Raw genomic sequence first — 23,371 nt, 5'->3', positions numbered from 1 at the left:
AGAGATCATTCATCCGGTCCAGTTTCAAATCCAGAAATCCTGTCCTGTTTCCGTTACGAACGCCCCGATTTACAACTTCCCATCAGCAGCCCCCAGACACAAATTGCAATAATGTTAAAAGCTGCCAGGAAAGAAAAAAATCTCTCATTTCAAACGACTTAAAAACTGTTTAAGAGTGTAAAAAGGAACTGGTAAAAACCCTTGAGCGTAAAATATGAAATATGATTTGGTTTAAATGAAGAGCAAAGTCTCCTTGTTGTTACAGTAAAAAACGCCAGCTGAACATCCAGCTTATGCCGTTCAGATGGGGGTTAAATGAATGGAAAGGCACTGTATGGCAACTGCAAAAGAATGGAGCCAATGAGACCTGCATCATCACCATCGGTATTGCAAGGAATGTAAAAAAGCGCCTTTAATAAATAAAAAACCTAGGTGAAGGCATCTGCATCAACACCTTCTCAACACGCGGCCCTTTTTGCTTCTCATCAAACTAGGAACCAAAGTCTGGGAACTGCAGAATCGCTTGAGGGGGCGCTCCCCCCCCAAAAAAAAAACCCCAAACAAAACCCGACAAAATTCACTGTGCATTAGTGCAGAAACAAAAAGACCAGCAAGTGCAAACGTGAATGTAAGATTTCCCGTTAGTCCTCAGGAAGCGCGTTCCCAGCCCGGGTCTGGCACCAGCAGGCACGCCCGCTCGGCAGGTTACCAAAAGGACTCCCCCTGCGCCCGCAGCCGCTTTAGCTGGAGTCCCCGTTCTTCTGATTGCGCATCAGCGGGCGGTGGTGACGCAAGAGCTCCATGGAGTGCTGCCAGTGCCAGCAGGAGCGGCAGAAGTACTTGAAGCAGATCTGCAGGGAGAGCAGAGGGGAAACGGCGCTGGTCAGGATGGGCCGACAGCTCCTGTGCCCCCACAGCAACTCTGGAGATCACCCAAGGCTGCGTGGAGCCCAGGGCGCCCGCGTCAGCGCCTTGTCCTCCAAGCAGTGCTCAGCACAGACAACGTGCAGCCCCAGCAGCCCAGCTGCGTGGAGCAGAGCCTGCTCCTCCTCACAGCACTGCCAGGAAGAAGCATTACCTGGTCCCTGCAGAAGAAAGGGCCAGGCTGAGCGCTGCATACTTGGCACATGGAGTCCTCCAGGTATGGGTCGATCTGAACCTGCACCAGAAACCAGGCGGTCAGCACCAAACAGAGACAGGGCAGGCCCACCCAGAGCAGCCTCAGAGGGACACAGCGCTAGCCAGACAGGTGCCCCGTCAGCACTGCCCATCACCTACACGTTCAGCTCTCTGGCTGCCCTCTCACCTTTTTAGTAAACTTGGTCGTTTTGATTTCTACAAATGCAGCAGTCACTGCCTTCAGGTAGCTGCGCTGATTGTTGAAGGTGACGCGGCCAGACCCTGGGAAAAGCCAGAGCATAAGCATTAGTCCCAGGGGCGGGAATCAGAGGGTAGGAAGCACTCCGAGTGGCTGGTTCAGATGTGGCAGTGCTCCCAAGAGCAACAGCAGCAAGCTCCACACTTCCATCTGACATAAGCTGGTGCTGAGACAGCTCAGCAGCTTTTATTTTAAGCCTCCCACTCATCCCACAGCCTTGCATTTTGCATCCTCACCAGAAGTCAGCAGTGCTCCTGCACCACTTGTTTCCAGCCAAGCTTTATTATGCTGCAGAAAAACACCTATCCACACTTACCTACAAGTTACCTTAGCCTAACAGGAGCTCTGAGTGGCAGCGCTCCTGTATGCTGGCAGCTGGAGCTGAACACATCACTCAAAACACATCCATGCCTTGTCCAGGCCCCCAAGCCTCTGCCCTGCAGCACTGGGTGGATGCCAGGAGTGCTCTGAGCACTAGGCTGTACTTGAGAATCATAGCTGGGCTCAGGGGACTCCTCTCTCTAAGGTCACATACACCTGGTGGGACCATAAAAGCCACCTGGGCAGTGGCTCTTTTGTGACTCAAAGAGCTCACGGCCCCTTCTGAAACTCCTCATGACCAGTCAGACATGGTTTACCACACAACCTCCCTCCAAAGGGATCATCCTCTGCCTGAGAGCTCTTGCAGAAGGCAGGTTCCTGCCCTAATGAGCCTTCTGCCAATCCAGAAACAGTCAGAGGAGTCTGGGGCAATGTCTCTGAATGCAGATTAGCACTTCAGCCTTGTAGAACTAGAGATGTAGCATGTGAACCCAACTCAGTAAATGAACATGGTTTAAGGCTTGCTGAAGTCTCCTGTGCTGAGTCAGAGAGCTCTCTCACTGGAGGGAGCGACCTGAGCTCAGCACAAGGAGGCTCCAAGGTTGTGCTTTAGGCCCTCACGCTGCCAGCACAGGACAGCTTGCTAGGCAAGGCTTCAAGACTTCATCTGCAGTCTTGCAGGAATTCAGAGCTTGCTTCACATCTCCTACCTTCATTCCTCACTTCTCAGGGCTATCCCCCCAAAAGCCACCTCAACATCTAGTATCGCAAGCATATCCTAGACTCATCAGGCCTTGGGCACAGACTTTGACCAGAAGTCTGAAAGCTGTGTAAGGACAGTGCTGAGCATCTCAGGATCATTGGCAGGCTGCCTGGCTGCACACAGCACTGAACCAGGGCAGAAAGCCCTTCAGCAGTGCCTGAAGAAGTATCAGTAACTTCAAGCTACTGCAGAATAACCCAGAACCCTCCAGGTACAAGGCCCTGTCAGCAAAACCCAAGGCTTGATTTGCATCCCAACATCCTCGTGGGACATCCGTTCGCAGGGATGGCTGCCTGTCCTGCCAGCTACTTGTCCCCAAGAACTCAGCAAGGGACAAAGAAGAAGGCACTGCTGCATCCTGGGCATCTCTAAGTGCACCACAGTGGGGTGAACACTCACCAATGGGGTACTTGTGCTTGTCTGTGTCGATGCCAGCATAGATCACCCCTCCAAACAGGTCACACATGACAGCCGCCAGAGCCTCTGCATTCAGCATGCCATGCAGAGCTCCCACAAACACTGTTTTGCTGGGGTCCAGCCGCTGGGAGGGGCTGCGCACAAAGTTACTGTCTGCCAGCACCCACGGGATCACCTGCACCTGAAACGATGCACAAGCAGGTCGGTCAGTCAGCAGGAACCATCCCAGGCCCTCAAGACTTCACCCAGTTTGCAAATGCCTCCAATTATTGCCAGAGTCCACATCCAGGGCACAGCAGCTCTGGAGCTCTAGGCACCAAAAGAACGCAAACACACCGCCCTGTTCTGCTTTCAGAAGTAGAATCCAAAACACTGGGGCTGGCAGCCAAGGAACAATCCAAGCATGACCAATTCTACCTACTGCCTGCACCTATGTTCCTAGCCCAGAAGCCTACTGTTGGAAGGGACTGACAAAATCACCCACCCACTGCCAACTCCAACAGGAGCTTCCATCTGCCAGACAGCTGATACAGGGCTCTGAAGAGGAGCTGCTTCTGCCAGCACTAAATCACCAGGCACAGAAGTGCTGCCAATAGCCAGACACCAGGAGAGCTGTCTGGAGTGCAATTAGTTTGCACTTGTCTAGGTGAGAGTTGAACCTCGATTCTTTAACTCTACAAACTTGTGACCAGTACCCAATCTACATTTAAGGCCCCACTCCTGCACAGAGCAGCAGCTGCACCATCTAAAATAACTGCTTGCAGTAAGCACCAAACTCATCCCTTCCAGAAGCAGGCAGGCTTTAATAAAGACCTGAACACGGTGAGTGCCTCTGCAAATGAGGGTACACAGAAGTGATGGGCCTGCTCACCTCCTTGCAGCGCATCCTGCGGCTGGACATCTTGAAATAGTACTCACTGAGCCCATCAGGACTCAGCAGGTCCTGTGAGCATGCCTGCAGCAGAGCACGCACAGACTTCTCGGATTCGAACACCAGGTAAACATACCCTTTGGAGATAAAGGCAGAGGAACAGCATTAGGACTGTGGTGGACAAAGAGCATCGCATCAGCGTGCAGATGCCTTCAGAATCACTCTGTACTTTCAGCATCTGCAATGCATCTCCATCACTCTCTCCAAGCCCTTCTTGCAGGAGGCTCCTGCTTAAGGACTACACACAACATCTACTAGAGCTGAAGAAAAGCTTACCTCTCCATCAGAAGATACCTGTGCTCAGGGTCATCTATGTCAGTTTCCTTACACACACAGCCACATCTAGATGTGACAAGGGGCCACAATGGACCTGGCCACAGCACAGGCAGAAGGAGAGCAGGTTTGGCTTTGCACATCAGATGTCTGAGCCCAAAAATTTAAATGCAGAGCTTTACATCACTGTTAGTGCCAGCACTCTGCATCTCACATCACTCCAGTGACCAAGCAAGGCCATGAGGCACTGCCAGCCTATTAACTAGTCACCATGTTTGTTATGCTCAAGCTCATTACTGCTTACACATCAACCCAACAACTTCAGGATTTAACCACAAGGCTGTTCAACCCACTGATAACCACAGCTTTCTGTAAACTCCTGCATTTGGCACACACATTTTGTGCCAAGAGCACGTGTGTCTTGGGTGCTTGCACTGGCAGAAGAGAACAGCAGCCACCACCAGAGCACAGTGGGCTCCAGAAGCACCAACAGGTTCTTGCACCCCAAGTGCTTCAACCCATCCCTGCCAAGGACAGGCAAGAGGTGACAGTGCTCTGCAGCCCTGGTGCTGACTCAAGTGAGAGTGAGACATTTACCCTAGGGTGCTCTGTACCATCCAGTCACCAGCATGCAGCCATACCATCCCAGCATCTGTGCTGTAACATATCATGGGAAAAAAGTAACCCTACCGTGTCGCTATTACCTTTAGGCATATTACCTTTGGGAGGGCAGCGTGGGTGTTTGCCATCCTTACCAGGCCACTGCACACTCAGTGAGCCAAACACACGGAAGGTGTTGATCAGTCCAGCTGCATACAGGAGGAAAGAAGTCAGAGTCCTTACAAACAGCTACACCCCACATCGCTCCAGCTCCCTGCCTCCCCCATGACCTGTAGGGACTTGGCAGCAGCACCTTAAGGAGAATGGAAGCCCACCTGGTGCCCAGCCAAGGCAGGAGCACACAGCTTCAGGTTGCTCACCTTCAGTGATGTCCCACGGGACTCCCCCTAGGAACACTTTGCAGGAGTAGACAGGGTTTTTGTAGTTTCTTGGGGGCAGCTGCCCACTCCAGGTGCAAGTCGCTTCATTCACAGCTTGGACAAACACAAGCAGAGCTCAGAACAGAAGCACACATTTCCCACTCCCCCAGAAGTCTTCAAGCAAATCCCTACAGCTACTGAAGCCAGCTGAGACCCATCACTTGAATTACCTGCTGCTTGCCTGTGTAGCCTGGCTTCTCTTTCAATACTGAAGGGGTCCTCTGGAGAGTCCAAAAGATCCCAGGAAGGCCACGCAGAAGCTCCAGGCCATCTTTTCGATGCACTGGCTGGGGGGGAAGTGACTGCAGCCAAGGCAGCTTGCTCTTGATCCATCCGTGATCCCACTCCCATCTTAAGTGGGTCTCTTGACACCCCACTGAGGGGCAGGAAGGGCAGAGGTGGGGAGATACGAAGGCTTGACTGCAAGAGAAAGCCCACGTAAGAACCAACCTTCCAAGGAGGACACAGCAGCACAGACTGGGTCAGCGAGATAAATGCTCGCCTTGCTTGCTGGCTTCCAAATTTAGCTGCGCTTCAGGGAGCCTGAGCAGGCTAGACCCAGTTTACTCTAGAAAATGTGGGCCTACAGAGGGTTATAGTCAAAACAGAAGGGCAATAAAAGGCACAGAATGGAACTCGAGAGGAGTCCAGGCTGGAGGCAGCTGTACCCACCGATGCTATAGTCAAGCACATCTGCACTCTCCAGAAGTGTGGAGAGATGCCACAGATCAGAGACCCAGGCTGCAGAGAGCAGATGCAGGGCCCAAACTTACAATCAAGTCCGAGAGGTGGTCAGAGCCCGAGCTGAACCCGCTGGTGTCTGAGTCAGAAGGGCTGCTGGAACGAGAGTCCAGGAGGGAGCGGGAATCTAGGCGGGAACTCCTCAGCGCTGGCGCAGAAAACTTTTCTGATATGTCTGAGCCAATGGGGTCTAGGGGCAGGAAACCCAGTGGGGGCTTCCCCAGGACATTCCCCAGAGGGCTACTCAGCATGCTGAGAACTGCAAGAGAGAAACAGCCCATGTTTTCAAAGTCAGACTTGTGTCCAAGAGCCAACAGACAAGTACACAACAGACTGCTTCCCCACACAGTAGGTTTCCCCTCCCTCTGTGGAGGAAAAAAAGTAAGAAAATGCCTTGCTATGAAGCTAGCAGAGTGTTAGAACATCCAGGGATGCTCAGCTCCCAGCACCCTGCTCTGCAGGCTAGCATGAAAGGGAAGGCAAAGTGCACTTGGCCACACAGGATCCCACAGGGGCATGGCCCCAGCCAGCTCTATTCAAGAGAAGCAAGTCTCAGCAAGCTAAGCATGTCCCCAAACCCAACAAAAAGAGCAAAGCATTCAGAAATGGTTTTAATTATTCAGAGGCTGAAAAACAAGGCAGCCTGCCCTGAAGCTTTCAGTTTTCAGGGAAGCAAGTCTGGGATCCACTTGATAGTCTCTGCATTACCTGATCGCTGAAGGTCTTAACCCAGGTTATCAGGAGCTCTTGTACAGAAGGAGTAGCAGTTCACAGTGCCCAAACCATAAGTAACAAAAATATGCTATCAAACTGAGGTACACTACAGTCTGTAGACACCAGCATCACTGCAGAGTCAGGGAAAGCTGCCCAAAACAAGGAGTGGGAACACACCTGCCCCAAATCACCATACCTGCTGAAAAGCTGGCATCTCAACTCTCATGCTATGCAGTAAGGAATCTCAAAACATCAACAAGAAAACCCAGTCTGGCACAGGCAGGTTCCCAAGGAAATTACTCAAGGCAAAACAGACCTACAGGAGCTCACGACTGTATCCATAGCATTCCCCCCACATTCATGAGGCCTTCCCCTGAAAGTTACCCTAGCAGAGGCACCAACCCCTTCCCTTCCACACTTCAACCGCAGCACACAGCTTGACTAAGCACTGTGCCAAAGAGGTACTTGGAAACACTGTCTGTATGGTAAAAGTAACAGGGAGCTTTATGAATAGCTTCTCAACTATGCTCTGTTTGCTGGTCCCCCTGCAGCAGAGCTCACATCCAAACCAGCAAACAGCCACAACAACTGCACAGCCACAGAAAGCCCCAGCAGTACTTACAGTCAGTAGAGCTCAAGTGGAGCAGCAGCAAACTGAGGGAAAGCTGATGCGGACAGCCTACAGCTGGGAGGAAGCTGCTCCCTCCTAGTCACAGCACAGAGCAGGGCAGAACATCTCCCAGCCCAGACAAGCCGTGCTACGCTGGTTCGCTGACTTCTCTGAAGCCACGTGACTGCGTTTAAAAATACAGCCAGCGTATTGTACAAGGGAGACAGCTGAATTTGTTAAGCAGGCTCAAAAATCTGATTAGTCACTAAACAGTACAAGAGTCAGAGCAAAGCAGCTGATCCCACGCAGCCCAAACACTCCAGTGCTGATGCCCTCCTCCTAGCAAGCACCACAGCCCCCAACTCTCTCCTGGTCACAGCACCACCTTTCAAGTCTCAGGACCAGCACCTCAGCGAGGTTGCACCAGCAAGGGTTCAGCAGAAACTCCCTGAATTGCTCTGGGGAGCTCACTAATTTCACCCTCACCCATTCCACCATGTAACTTGCTAAAGCCACTGCTTACGCATTTGTTCCCAAGACCACTGGGATGTCTCTGTTATGCAGAGAGGAAAACAGCAAGACCTACTACAGGAATGCCTGAAAGCAGCAGACTGCTGGCCTTGTAAGAGGTCAAGTGCTCAGGCATCCGAGAAGCATGAGGAAGCTGAGTTGTAGCACCTACCACCAAGCTGGCTTCAACTGATCTCTGGTGACAAAAGCACTGGCATCCTGTTCATACAGATGGATTCTATTTACTCCAGAAGCTTCCTAACAGCTCTGCATGCTGTGCTTCTGCGAGAAGCCACAAGACCCCAGATGGTCCAAGGGCTTGGTAGAACACAGCAACCCTCAGGGAGGCAAGGAGAAGAGCTGCAAACTAGGCTCAGTGCTTGCTCCTCAGCATTTGTCAAACAATCAGGTTGCATCCCCTGGAGCCAGCCTCTGCAGGTAGCCTAGGAAACACTGGCACTGGAGACTAGATCTTGTTTCTCTCTGCACATCTCCACTGCCCCAGAGCACCCAAATGCAGTCAGCTCTAGCTCCCTGAACTCAGATAATTTGGGCCACTTAATAAAAACACCATTCTTTCCGGGACATCGCTCTGTCCCTCCCTCCCTCCTGCAAAAGAGGAGACTTGAAGCATCTTTAGTGCATAAGCAAGATGTATCAGCAATTTCTGGTATCAAGAGCATCCCTGGAGATCCTGAAGTGGAACAGCAGACATAATACTTTCCTCTCCCCCCTCCCCTTAGTCTGAGCAGTGAAGTGCAAGCAACTAAGTATTTTTCACGCTTATGCTGGAAACTTCAATCCGAGGGTCAACATGATTCCTATCCACGACAACATCAGTGTCTGGAGCACAGCAGGTCACAGAAACCTTCTGGAACTTCTCAGGCCTCTGCTCAGAGCTGCAAGAGAGGCACATGCCAACTCTCCTTTGCAGGGGACAGCAAAACCAATAGCTTTTAATAGAAACTCTGCTCTGACTTTTGACTCACTGCTGCAGCTCTAATGACTGAATTCAGAGCCAACATGCTCCATCTCTGAGCATGTCAGCCAAACTCTGACAGATTTAAAAGCACTCCTGACACCAGTGTGGCACTCTTCCATATAGCAGGTGCTCAGGTCACTCTCTAGAGAATGAGCATTGGAAGTCTAGTCCTGCTCCTCGCTGGAGCTTCTCCTAGTAAATGCCATCAGAGCAGCACTGGTGCTATGTGCCCTCTTCACTCCTGTCTCATCCCAGGGCTTTGAGACACAAACATCCCTCCTGCATCCATCACACCCATGATGTCCAAGCCACATGCTCCACAGCAGGAGCGTGCAGCCAAAGGCTCAACTTTTTCATCTAACTCTATCCTGTAGACCCCAATTCACCCCTTAACTCTGCTCACCAGCCACTGAGCTGCCGCATTTCATGTGAACTCATCCTGTCTCAAACTCCACCAGAGGCTGCAGTTGGTGACACCACCCTGGGAAAGGCACCCCAACAGCAAGACATCCAACACCCAATGCAGCCCATCTCAGTTTCCACTCTTCCATGCTCCAGCTAGATTTGCTATGTAATGCACTTGGCATTCAAGAAATATGGCTTTCTTCCCTGCATACTATGATTTACAGCCACTTAAGGATTAGACCTTCCTGGTAGCTTAGACCAAGTATATTTTACAAGAAGCAGATGTAAAGACGAGCCCTGCACAGCCAGACTTACTACTGCCAGCAGTTTAGGGAAGGACTGTGGGCAAATAAAACCATGTTACCACTATGCTGACAACAAATAACACTTTACTGCCTTGAGTAAAACTTTTAGACAAATGCTGTGACTGAATTCTTATTCCTGGCAATAAAAAGCTCTGCCACCGTTACGCTATACTCCGACCAATGACTGCTGCCTCTGCTCCAGGAGACCTCACAACAGAACAAGCACGTTCAGCACAGCTGCAAGCACAGCAGTGCTTCTGCTGCACGGTGCATCAGTTCCAGGCAAGTCATCTGGAAAATGAACCTTGTCCAGTGCAGTAACACTCACATCACACTTTTGCATCCTTTTATTCAAAACCTTCCCACAGAAACATCACTTTCAGCTCCCACACAAGCACAGGTAATCATGGGCACATACAAGACATTCCTGCTGAGCCCAGCAGTATGCCAGGCCCTGGATCTCTACAAGCAATGTCTGGCACCTGCATGCTTGATGCGTGTGCGTGAGACACTGCTTTTGGCAGTGGCACTAAGCACAAGATGAATGCAGGCACCCACTTTTTGAAGTCATGCTCTGAATACATGTTGCAGCCTTTGAAAGCTTGCTGCAGGGCTGAAGAAAGCCTATTCAGTAGAGACCAGGACTTGCACAAGCAGGTCAGCAACACTGAGCCCTTCAGATGGTTGCTTCTGCAGGCTGACAGCACCAGCAAGGTTAGAGAAAAGGATGTTCTGGTCTCCAGATACTACTTACACTGCACACCTGCCCAACGCCCTCACCTCTTGGTGAATACAGGGTAGAGATGAAGAACACTTAACAAGCAGGGCAGAAGGGGTAGCTTTCAGAGCCACCGTGCTTCTGCTTCTACTTGCTGACACCTGCTGTGCCCAGAGGCTGCAGAGCCATACACACATTTGAACCACAGTGGCAGGAGGGAAGCAGTGTGATGAAGGCCCTGGAGACTGAACACAGTGCAGTTTCTTTGTCATTTGTCAAATAAGCCTGTAGAGGGGGAAAAAAAAAGCTGATGTCCCAAACAATAGCCTGCTGCAGTTCCAGAAAAACAGCTCGTCTGCAGTTTCTACTGCCCAGCCAGACTACCCTGGTGGGGTGGGAGCAGGCTGAATGTTTTAGTCAGCCAAAAAGCAGCAACTCCTACAGACACTAGGCAGCTTCATGGCACGAGAAACATTTGCATGTTTGAAAGGCAAACGGGCACCTTAACAGCTAACAACCTCCTACAGCTACAGCTAATGCCTCTGTAGTCACAGCAGTGATGCAGCCAGACAGGCTGCCAGAGCCAGTTCTCCCCCTTCCACCACACCACCAGCCTGCTCACCACAGGGATGGGGCAATGCACACTGCAGACTAACCCAAAGCCAAGTTTTAGCACTAATTGCCTGCATCCCAAGTCTCATCCCAGTGCCTGGGGGAGCCAACACACCTGCAGCCACAAAAAACAGGAACAGGCAAAATCTGCAGCAGACAAATGTTGATGATAGAATACCCTTCTTCCTCAGCACAGCAACCATAGGATGCGGTCCACAAAGGTGGAAGGGGATCTGCAGCCTTACACATCCAGAGCTCACCTGAGCCAGACCCAGCACCACGAATCTGAGCATGGATACCTCCTGAGGACTGGCTCAAATCCTCTTTGTTTCACTATGCTCCCATGACTCCAAATTGAGAAAAATCACTGTCGTTATGAGAAGAGTCACCTGAAGTCAGACTGTAACATCTCAACAGAAGTCTCAGTCATCTCATACCAAATCCTAACATCCAAGGAAAGCAGTGCTCAGACCTGCAGATGTGATCTGCCTGCAGCAAACAACATCTAAATAGTAACTATAACACAGCCCTTTTTGTTTCTGAACTACAGAAAAGGAACCTCTGCTCTGACAGACGCTTCATTTGGGACAAAGAAGAACTGAGGATATTCAGGCAGCTATTTCTGGTTTGTAACAAATGGGGCAGGGGAATAAAAAAATGCAGCATGATCCCACAGCTGAACCACAGAATTAGAGTCAGGACACCTGAGGTTTATTCTTGGTTCTGGCACCAACATGCTAAGTCACTTCCCCAGCATGCCCTGAGAAATGGAAACAATGGCAGAAGCAGGAACAGAGGCTTATTGCATTAATGTTTGTGAGCACAGGTCCTCCTCCTGCTCTCAGGAAGTAGAACCTGGCTGACAACACGCTCAACTGCTTCTTCAGGCAGGGAATTTAGTACGATATTTCTGGGAAGGGAAAACAGATGCCCAAGGAAGATTTAAAATCAGTAAGGACAGCTAAATACAATTCAGGCTTTTACAAGTTTGCAGGCAAAACTCATTAAGTAGGCTGCCACAACTGTGTTTTTAAAGAGATCAGAACAAATACAAGGTCTAACATGTATCAATCCCAGAGAAATTTAAAAGCTAACATATTCAGGTCAAATTCCACACAACAAGCCTCAGATCTGCAAGCCTCAAGAACAAACACTTCTATATTTAAGTACTAAACTCCTCTCAATTATCTGTTGCAGCATGCAGGGTGCAAATTCTGCAGCATGTGTTAGCTTCTGTGATAACAAGGCTGAGTCTGACTCATTTTCATTGCTCAGCTGCATCACAGTTTGTGGGGGTGTCAAGTCAATCGGGATACCAGTCTTTAGAAAAGTTCTTCAGAGGATGTCTGGGTGAGGCAGCAGGCTGCAGCAAAGGAAGAGCAACTAAAGACAGGCTGCGGTCCCAATCACAAGCCTGAGCTGGCAGCAGCACAGCCATCACCTGTGATTCAGCGGTTTTGCCAGCCTCTAAGGGAACACACGCAACAGAGGAGCTCCGAAAGGCAGACACCAGGTGCCGAGACACAGCCCCGGCCGGAGGGGCCCTATCCAGCAGCAGGGCACTGTCCTCATCCTGTTTACTGAGAACAATGTAGTCCATGTGGTCACAGCTCCAGAACCACTGCACTGAGCAGATATTTCCAAGCCAGTGAGTGAGACACTGGTCATTTGTTTCAAGTCTGCAGGCAGACAGGTTCAGAGCAGCTAGTTTTCTATCTGCTCTGGACAGCTGCAGCATGGACAAGAACTTCTAGAAGCCCTTTCCAAACCAACTTACCCCCAAGAGCCCAGAGACAACCAGTCAAGAGCACTGCAGGGGGACTAACGGGCCCCCTTTTACAGCAACAGGGCAAGAAGTCAGATGGAGGGATTTCAGATGCCACAAACTAACCAAAGACTCCCCTGCTGGTTCACCTGCATCCTCAGTGCCCCAACAGCAACAAGTCATCCACAAACTCAAGCCAAAGGTGGAAGCAGACCAAGCCTCTCACACCTGCTCTGCGCAGCAACCACCCCTCCCACTGCTCAGACACCCAGTTGGAGAAAGACCTACCTGCCTTATTTTACACAATTCTGGAGATGAATATTAACCTTGCACTCATCTGTTAGCTCCAATGGCCAGGCAGGAGCAACAGCCCCTTGGGATGCTCTGAGGAATGCAAGACAACATCCTTCTCTCCCAGAAGGAAAAGGACTCTTTGTTGGTGCATGCATACTCCTACAAGCTGCCACCAGCACAAACAAGAGCCTGCCCTGATTCTCTCCAACTCTTGTGGGATCTAAACAGAGACACTGGCTAGGTTTCTGTTCAACTACTTGTATCTTCTCTTTAACAGCATCAGCACAAGTTAAAATAAGCCTGTTTGGGAAAATCTGCTCAAATGGAAGCTCTAAAAGCTGGATTAAGAGCAACTTCCACTAGAAACCAATTGCAAACTCAACCTTTTGGTATCGTATTTCGTACGTACTTTATTCTGCTAAGGATCATATACTACTGTTACACAAACAGCCTGCATTCACCAAGTGCTCTGGGCTTTCTATTCCACAGCACAGCCAGCAGCTGAGAAATCAGCCCATGAAGTTGCTGAAATATCCTCAAGGCACAACTGTGCACTGAGCATCCTCACTGAGTGCGTTCTCTGAAAAGCCCTACTGAAGCTATGAGGGTGCAGGGCAAGCTTTGAAGTAAGGGCATTGTGTACATACTGCTCAAGCACAACTACCATGCAGGAGACCATGCAAGTCAAGCCAGCTCTCAGCTTTGAGCACTAGATACCCTCCCTTACCACACTTAATTGTAATTAACCTCCAAATATAAAGTAATGCAACTATTTACACTCTAGTAGCATGCCCTGAACAGCAGGGAGGCTGCACCGGAAGGACCAACGTTTATCACAGAGCCATGAGTAGCCCATCCTCTTAAATAAGAGTTGAAAGGACTCTGAGAACGCAGTACTCCACTGCAAACAAGTCTTTGGCAACCACAGTGTGAGCCACACAGGTTTGAGGCCAGCAAGAGGGGGTCAGAAGAGAGGAATATTCTGCTGAAGTTTGCCCATCACTAAGTAAGAAAAAAGTGTCCTTTTAGATACTCTGGAGGCATACAGCCTGAAGTTACCCTGATGCCTAGCTCTTCTCACTCAGAGTCTCCTTTAGCACAAGAAGCGAAGAAACAGAACAGACACCCCGGGGACTTCCTCACCCAGATCCTGTGCCTCCAGGGGCTGAGCACTTGGAGGAAGCAGTTCCAGCCCTCTAAGAAGGGCAGTGACTGCTGCATTCTACTCAGTAGCAACAGCCAACAAGACTCAGCAACACTCACAGACCTCAGTCCTGGTCTTCAACATGGCTACAGAGTTAGTATTACCCCTACAGAAAGTTAAGTGCATCCTTGCTTCCTTCTGCCAAAGCTAACCAGATCTGGAGAACACCATTTCTCAGTTACCTGCTGCCATGTATACCACACTCTGAGGACAGTCTGAAAGCAACCAGTCATGGGGGAGTAGCTCACAAGTCCCCTCTGCTGCTCACAAGAGATTAGGACAGGAGCCCACGGAAACAGCTGGGCTGCTTCTCGTGCAACAGCTCTTGTCTTTTCCGAATAGAGGCTTCAGCCCTCCACCAGGCAACTGCCCAACAGCTTGCCTGTAGCTCCAGCCCAGATTTCAAGCAGCCATGGATAATCAGTGCATTCATGTTTGTTGAAGAAAAAAGTTGTTGTGCTGTAGGAAGCAGGAAAATTGAGGATTGAGAAGAACTATCTGAGCTCGTTTCCCAGCACTGAAGCTGTAACCTTGCAGGATGAGATTGCAGTACAGCATACCTATGCAGTCAGAGCTGCAGCCTCCAAAGCAGATCTAAGATCAAGGTGGAATTTGCTCCTACACCAGAGTGATGCTTAGGAACTTGGTGACATTTAGGAACTGCTTACCTGTTCAGGCCATCCTCGCCCGAAGAGGCTGATCGGGCTTTTGGAAGGCAAAGCCATCACCAGCAAATCCCAAAAGCATTGGTAGCAGGCATACAGTGCAGTCAGAGGCTGGTGATCTCCTAAGGCAGGAGAAAGGAACAAGCTCCTTCTGTTTACAATGATGCAACTAAAACACAAGGCTAAAACTGACACAAGCACTGCTCATGTTGGGGCCAGAGTCAGCCAGTACCCAAATGCAACACAGTGACCTACAGGACAGAAACCCAGACCAAGCTCAGGCAACCAGCACAGAAAACTACTCCAGTGCACTTGCTATATGCTAAGCTCCACTTTAACAGACTGGTTCTAGGACACTTCACCAGTAGGTAAGCCTGCCTGTCCCATATAATAAGTTGAAACTAATCCTGTGCAGGACAGGCCAGACAAACCAGCCCAAGCTGCCAGCAAACACTGTCCATGGAGATGTGAAATCCACACATGGATCTGCTCAGGTCCTGCTACCACCAGTTCTTGGGGCAAGAACTAGAATGGCTCCTACAGAAACAAGGAAAACAAAGGGTACCACTAAGGGCTGTCCCACCTTACTTGCCTCTGTAAAGATAGAACTTGACACAAAGCTACAGCCTGATGTTGGATACCTGAAAGATGGGAAAATGCTGCCTCAAGAAATGCAGCTGCAATTCCAGGACTGGAAGCACTTGAGGTCAGTTTCCTGCAAAAGTCCCTCTCTAGGCCACAGAGCAGCTGTCTGTGGCTGAATGAAGTACCTCCAGCCTGATTGATCTAGTGGCAGCAGCGGGCTTGATGTGTGTTCTCTGCTATGAGACAGCAGTTCACTCCTGCAGCCAATAAATGCAAACAGCTCCAGTCTGCAGCAGCTGCCGCCTCCCAGAGAGACTCTCTCAGACACCAGCTTCAGGGACTGGCAGTGCGGCTGGCACGCTCTCAAGGGCTAAGGACACATCCTCAGCGCATTACGGCAGTGCACCCAGAAAACACACTGCAAATAGTCTGGTCTGCACACAGGCATTTCAGCATCCCTTTAGCAAGGGAGGGCAGAAGCATACAAACCACCCTTGCTACACCTCAGCATGGCACCCAGTCCCGCACCACAGCACTGCACAAGGTGACACCGAGAAGGCCTGCAGCCAGCAGGTCCTTCCCTTTGGCTCAGAACTCTGCACTCACAGCAGAGGAGGTACCAGCTCATCAGTACTCAAGAACAGGCACTGCAGGGGATCACATTAGCAGTATTTTTAGCCTGATAAGCTTTTACTTTGAAAAAAATAAAACAAAAACACTTCCACACTTCTAGCCACCTCCCTGTCTCCCTGTGGGTCTGTGCAGCTGAGTCACTGCTGGAACATTCCAAAGGTTGGGTGCCAGCAGCACAGCAACACCATCCTTCCCCATCACCTAGATGAAGCCCACTGTTGACATGCTTTGCTTGCCTGCAGGACACCCCAATGGAGATGCCCAAGCTCCAAGGCCAGGCATCAGGAGCACCCAGACATGGCAACACCCTGCTTACATCCTCCCTCTTCCAGCCATGGCACAGCTAGGCCACCTGTAAACATCAGCTGTGGGGACCTGTACAGCTTTCAGAAACAGGAATACTCCTTTGCCACCCAGAGGAGCCCTGCAGCCTTTCTGGGGAGACTCCCAAGCTACACAACCTCCCAAGAAGCTCTGCATTGCTACTCCAGGGCCTTCACAGAGCAGAAAGCTTTGGATTTGTAGATGTGGGAGGTGTAGGAATGCTTGAGCAACATAGCAGCCATGCACAGTTATCAGCATTTCACTTTCCTACAGTTCTTCAAGCAGGAAATGAATAGCCAGGCAGGCCAATGAGCACTTCTGGCCTCACTACTGCAATTCTTGAAGACAGGGAGGGATGGAGAGGGGCAAATACCATCTCAGGAACATTACACCCTTTGCCACACAGCCTGAGATTCCTCTGGGGAAGCAGCTCAGTTGCATTTGAGCTAGTTTACACCTCAGTCATCCCTACCTCCTGTTCTGAAGGAATACCAGAAGTAACAAGTGATGAAAACTGAAGTTATTGGTGCAGGTGCCTTAGGACAGGCTGTGCAGAGAGTTCTTTATATCCCTATCATCCCATGATGTTTCAGTAGGCAACGACTGAAGGACACGTAGCAAGAGCATGGTATTCCCTTGCTCATTAAGGGAAACCCTGAAGAACATGTGCTACAGCAGAGTGAGACTAAAGCTGCTGCAGCATGACTGTATCAAAAGGGCTCACACTTGAGCTGGTATGCTCTACCTTCCAGAAACGGGATGTAGGTAACTCTGGAGCTACCTACATTCCTAGCAGCAGCAACTTCATGCCTGGAGCCTCCCGTGTTGCCACAATCTGTGCAGAAATGCACTGCCCTTTTAACAAAGCAGCAGCATGCTGCTATAAAGGGATGAGTTTCTGTAGCAACCAGGCTGAACTTGTACAAACTCTGCCAAAGCACTAGATCTTTCCACAGACTGATACTTGAAAGAGCACAGCAGTGCTTGCTGAGCTGCTCTTTACAGCCCTGTGGGGCTTGAAAATAAATTAATCCCTTTCTATCACAGGTAGCAACCCCACAACCAGGGAGATCACCAAGTTTGTGCAGGCAACAACCCCTTCCTCCTGATGCACACACACAGCTTTACAGAGGGCTGGTGCTTCCGCAAAAGTTCTGACTCCTGCACAGCGCTGGGTACTCCCAAGAGCTCCCACCTCATCAGAACTGGGAAAGCAGAAAGAGCAGGACTGAGGGAAGTGCAAGGCAGCAGCAAGGCCACTCTCACAGACAGCAGATCACACAGGTTCGCATTGGACCACAGGAATTAAAAAAAGCCATTCTGCTGTGTCTCCTCAGAGCAGTCATTTAGTACAAGCAGGAAGGGGGTCTCTCCAAGTGCTGTAGGCAGCTGCCCTGAAGTTGCACCTACCACACCCCAGAGGCAAAGCCAGGTGCAGTCATTGCAAGGGGGACCCTCTGCAAGCACACATCCTGCCTATTACCAGGGGTTTTTACTGGCAGCAAAGTTGAGCTGGGCTCACAGCTGGCATGCTCAGCTCCCAGGCACCACACCCCCAACCCACCCAGGGAGAATGTTCCTGCTCTGTTGCATTATTTCTCTGCCAGCCCAGGCGCTTCTGCCTGCAGTGAACAGACAGCAGAGCAAAAGGGGCTGTGGCACAGCTTCCCAACTCAAACCTGCCCTCACCACATTACACAAGCACTAGAGGTTGATAAACCCCCACCCATAGCTACCAGCACCCTATTACACTCAACATTAGCATAAAAAGGGCAAAAAACCCCAACATATTAATCCAACAACTGTTGCAGCATGTATCAGCAGACTCACCAGATTGTGGGCTAGTTTGTGCTGCAGCATCAGAGTCCTGGGTGCTCCAAGGTCTGTCCCACCCTGTAAGGTTGAGGGACTGCAGGCCAAGGCACAGGTCGTTGGTGTCAGGGAGGCCACGGGAAGACTCTTGCGTGGATGTGGGGAAAAGCATCCTGCTCGCCACTGCTTCGTCAGAGTCCTGGAAGTCTGCTCAGATGGAGAACAAACAGAAGCTGGAGAGTTCAGGGCTGCTTTTTTCTTTCAAAAGGAGTTCTCCAAAGCGTTAAGCCCTACAGCAGGTCTCGTGCTGCTCTGAAGCTGCTGCCACCACAGCCAGCAGTCGCACCCCAAAAGGGAGGGCCACCATATGTCCAGAATCTAGCCCCCCACCCCCCTCAGCCCCTCCACCTTCCTATCCCGCCTGCATTACTGACTGGGTCAGCATGTGACCAGGCTGCTGATGCTTACTGTGCTGACAGTGACGTCACTCAGCCATGCAACAGAACCGCATCAGCTCTTACAAGATAGAGGTAAGAAGAAAGGATGGATTCCCCCGAAAGAGAAGGCAGCAGGCAGGAGGAGGGAAGGGGCACAGCTCTGGTAAGCCAAGCAGCACAAAGCAGAGCTCCACAGCACAGCAGACAGCAATCCCCCCAGCAACGACAAAGCAGACAGTTAGTTTGAGTGCTACCCAGCTCTCTCGTCCCCGCCTCCCTTCCACCCACAAAACCCAAAAAACACTTTAGTCCTGGACAGCCTCCAGCTGCTGGCTCCAATTCAGAGCCCAATGCAAAGCTTCACAATTCTGCTAGCATCATCTGTTCGGCTCAGCTCAACCACTCTGTCACACTGACTCTGCATTGTTTACCACTGTGTAACAACGATAATCTTCACCTTCCCCCCACCCCCCCCAAAACTACTGAGGGGGAAGCACATCACCCTGCTCCAGTCTATGAGTGCAGCACATCAGTCCCACTTCCCATCGGGATTTTCCATGGCCTATTTCCCTTCTGCCCGCTGGTCTCCCCCATCCCTTCCCTCCCTGCACAAGCCCACAATACTGGAGACAGCAGGCTTCTGCCTCATTTTAAGCCTGTGCCAACAGCCTCAGGAAACACAGCAGGTTCATAGCCTGCAAATTCCAGCTTCGTGTGGGATCTGGGGGATGATGAAACCACACGATGCTCTAAAAATCTGAGTCAGAGGGTATTTATAAGCTGGCTCCTTGGTAGTGGCAGCTGTCTCCTCCTCCCCCTGCCCCCTTCCCTCCCACCGAGCCATCATATGCACACCCTGCACACACCACTCACAGCTCCAGCCCATCACATTATCCCTCACATGCCATCCCAGATGCCCCACAGGGTCTTTTTCCAGCTCATGCAGCACCAAGGTGGAGCCCTCACTTTCATTCTATGGTGGTTTCAGGAGCCCAAGCTCCAGGGTCAGGATGTGACAGGGTAAAACAGTACAGGATTTCACTAGGATAGCATCCACACAACTTCTCCTGCTCTCCCAGTATTGCCAAGGCAAGCTGCAGCACCAACTCCATCACATTTCTACCAAGCACCTGTAACAGTACTGAATATTTTTCTGACATTATCACACTGCATCTTCAGCTGGATGTTTTACTCCATTAGTTACTTCAGTACAGTTTTTGCTTTTGGACAGGTCCTAAAAACATAAGCAACCCAGCTATAAGGAGAAGAGGACAAAGGCACATTGCTCAGACAACTCAGTTCCCACAGCAACCACAACTTGCCCATACGAATATGCAGCATTCCTGTGATTATGGCAATGCACAAGCACTCTGCCCAAGCACACAGCCCAGGCAAAAGCAGGCCACCTTGCCCATGGACATCAGGATCTCATCACCAGGTTCTCTACCATCTTCAGAATCAGCCCCCATCACACAGTATTTTGGCTATCAGGACACGGGGTAGAAGGAATTTCCTACAGAAATCCAGCCTGAACAGCCACAACCTCCAGTCAGTTGCAAGTATGTGCCTATCAAATACGAGCTTCACTTTGCAACCCAATGCAGCCTTTCCCAAGCCCAGATAGCCAGTCTCAATCGTTGCAACCTGGACTTCTTTCTGGAGCTGCTAATGGAACACAACCATGCTGGCAGAGGGAGCTGCGCTGCTGCCCCAGGCTTGTGCCCACATCAGCTGGGTTTTGATTCAGCATTATTCTGAGGTCCATAGCACAAAACTTCTTAACAAGCTGCATCTCAGCAGAGGTCAGCCCTTACGTTCAACCCCACCAGCTGGCTTACATAAGCTGCAGCCACCTGTCCCCCACCCCTGCACTCCCCACTCACACCAGCCTAGACAGCTCCCCAGCAGGGCTAGGGAAGCCGTGCAGTTAAAGTCACACCACCAAGGAATTAGTTTTAGCCTGCCTCCTTTCCCCAGTCTGGTATGCAGCACAGCTGCACCAGCCAGGCATTTGAAACAGGTTATAATTTTGAGTACTTTCCTAAGCTTGCATGAAGAGAACAAGGCACTGAGCTTGAAGAGTGAGGAAGAGGTGAAAGTAGAATGATTATTCACACCTGAGTTAAGCATAGGCTGCAGCCACATGGAGGTCTCTCTGCCCTCCCACTCATTCCTAGCAGAGGGCTCCACAAACAAAGCTCACGGGAGTAGGACATACATACACAACCAGGCTGCAAAGCAGAAAGGAAGGCTCACTGACACTCCAGGACATCTTAGTGTGCAACAGCAATGCCCAAGGCTTAAATTCAATCCAGCAAAACAGGAGGCAATGTGAGCATTTCTAAGCCCACTGGGTCACAGCAGAGGCACCCTTTTGCCTCACATCTTTTATCCCTCTAGTTTCAAAGGCTAGGAGTTGCAACCATGAAAACTAAGCCTCTCAAATATACTTTGCACACAAGACTATAACAAATCTTCAGCAAAAGCCTTTAGAGGATGAGCCAATGGTATTTCTCAGGTACACCATGGATCACCAGGGGCTTAGGAAAGCCCTTGTTAGGCATAAACCTACTGCACAACTAAGCATTTTCCCTGTAATCTGGAAGACTCCAAGTAGAGAAATTTAGTGCCACATAAACCATCTCTCAGAAGGCATCTGCCCCATTTTGGTAACTACAAGCACCTGAGCAGATAGCAGCCAACAACTTAGGAAGCTGCAGGGGGCCACAACTGAATCTTGCTGCTTCACCTACCTCAACAAGCAAGGGACTGCTGTAGGACTACCACACCAAATCCCAAAAGACCAAGCACCTCACCAGCAGAATATGGGTCCGGAAACCACAGGAAGTCTGCTGGATCTCCAGCACACGGAATATATATGTCAAAGGCAGAAGACACCGTCTCTTTCAAGGTCACACAGGTACCAAATGTAGCTATCCCAGCTTTGCGTACAGCATTTACTTGGGGCCACATTCCAGATGACCATTTACAGCATTTTGTCCCCTCATCCCAGGTGCCACACATCCAGTGCTCCTGGCACATATGCTGAGGGCTGCAGGGCTGTGAAGAACACAAGCACTCACACTGTAGTACCACGGAGTACTTTGTGGGTGGCTCAACAAGAGATGCCATTAGCTAACTGCAATTGAGAGTGGGCAGGAAGCAGATTTAGTCTCGGTTTGCATCTGTCCTTTAGTTTTTCTTAAAGAAAGCAGATACTTAAAATCATTAAGGGCTGATGGGCCTCCACTAGCAGCTTTATACTCACCTTGGCACCACAAGCCACCCCCACCCATGGAAAATAGTTTAAGCATCTCTCAATCCCCTGCACAATGGATGGGCAATTTACAGTGAAATAATGGCTTTTTTCGGGGTACTTGTAGCTATCTTAAGACTGCTTGTTTTGTTGTCTTTAGTTGAAACTCCAGTCAGTTTAGCCAGGCAGCAAACAAAGGCTAAAGAGAAGGCACTTTACTTGCCGTTCTACTTAATTAGGCTGGACATTGTGCCTACAGAACAGGCAAGCAATTAACCAAACCTGGCAGCAGCACCTTCCACCCAGCAACGCCTGGCTTTCAAGTCTGGCAAACAAATTCACGTCAAAAAGCCGTGCAACAAAAGCTACCTAAGATCAGCTTTGCTCACCTCCTTACCCAGGGGGAGCTGAGCACACATGCCACCAACGCTGAGGAAGCCTTTCAGGCTGGTTCTCTGGAGGGAGGCAGGTATTTGGAAGCAATCCTGTCTCCAAAGCCACCAGACAAGTTTCACAATTACACTGCCACACTGTGCCCTACAGCACCAGCCTGACCTGAGCCTTACATTTGGGAAGCTCCAGGAGCAAGCACCCGTAAAAACGCACAGCAGTCAGGGCCTGACAACTCAGATCATTTTGACAAGGCAATTAAGTTCACATAGGAATATCAACTGCAAAGTGATCTTTATACAGATTTAACATTAGGAATGCCTCAGTAAGTCTCCAGCAGCAGTCCTTTTGCCATACAGCTCCACCCAGAGCTGAATTACTTTCCAAATTTGTCAGAAATAAAAGCATGAATGAGGCTTTCACCATGTTACTCAGTCCCATGTCCTTCTGACCAGCACAGCTTGACTCCATATTAGCAAAAGGCCATGAACTCCTGCAGTCCCTCCTTCACCACATATAATCCTCTTACTGGGGAACGACATTGCTTAAACACACATCCAATCCAGGATAAATTTAGTTTGACCTGAGGAAACAACTGAGAAGCTTGAGGACCACAAACAGATTTGAAGTACAAGGATTTCCCCCACTGGAGCATATCTTTTCCCCAAAGAACAGAGAGACCATCTCCCAGCAGCATCCTCCATTTATTACTCTTACCCTTCCAGCACATCAAGGGCAAACAATACTAACACAATACTAAGAGCTACTCTAAGAAATAGTAGAGTTTAACCAGTTCAACAGCAGCCTCCACAAAAGCTTTAATAACCACAGCACTGACCTGAATGAGTTAATATTCACTATGCAACCACTCAGAAGCTGACAGCACATTCCCCGAGCTGTTTCACTAGCCATACCAGGTAGAGAACCCTACCTAGAAGGGAACAATCCACACTTCCTCTGGCATTTCTGCAGCACCAGTGCAGATCACATGGCCAGATCAGCCCTTGGCACACAGAGCTAAACTCTTCAATACTCCGGAGATTAAGCTGCACTGAAGTTATCTTGTAGCTGAACTAGCACAATGACTGAACAAAGTGCACCACACAAGCAGCCACCAGATCCACAAGACACCAGTTCAGTTTGCAACTTCTTGCACTCGTTTAGTTAAGAGTACCTGCCACCAAGGGCAGCTGCAAAGGAAGCCTGCCTGCCTACAAGGTTACCAGCTGGTGAGGTTTCTCCTTTGCTTCCCGTTTTGGGACACATCCAGAGCACCAGTCTGCTTC

The 23,371-nt window shown here is 50.2% G+C and overlaps 1 protein-coding gene across 1 annotated transcript; it reads right to left on the bottom strand.

The window, feature by feature from the left end:
- Window positions 1-740: 740 nt before the first annotated feature.
- On the bottom strand, window positions 741-18,189 carry CPEB1 (cytoplasmic polyadenylation element binding protein 1). Its single transcript, XM_065733684.1, has 10 exons — window positions 18,021-18,189; window positions 5,897-6,123; window positions 5,294-5,543; window positions 5,064-5,177; window positions 4,788-4,892; window positions 3,751-3,887; window positions 2,862-3,060; window positions 1,307-1,401; window positions 1,079-1,159; window positions 741-851 (listed from the first exon to the last, which is right to left on the bottom strand). Exons 1-10 carry the CDS (start codon window positions 18,172-18,174, stop codon window positions 741-743), a joined length of 1,473 nt encoding a protein of 490 aa, XP_065589756.1. The 5' UTR covers window positions 18,175-18,189.
- Between the last annotated feature and the right edge of the window lie 5,182 nt (window positions 18,190-23,371).

The sequence above is a fragment of the Cyrtonyx montezumae genome, unplaced genomic scaffold, assembly GCF_038088225.1.
Source record: "Cyrtonyx montezumae isolate F1298 unplaced genomic scaffold, pur_monq_1.0 scaffold_17, whole genome shotgun sequence".
NCBI classification, from domain to species: Eukaryota; Metazoa; Chordata; class Aves; order Galliformes; family Odontophoridae; genus Cyrtonyx; species Cyrtonyx montezumae.
The sequence above is the reverse complement of the archived record's forward strand: the minus strand, read 5'-3'. Positions and strand labels throughout refer to the sequence as shown.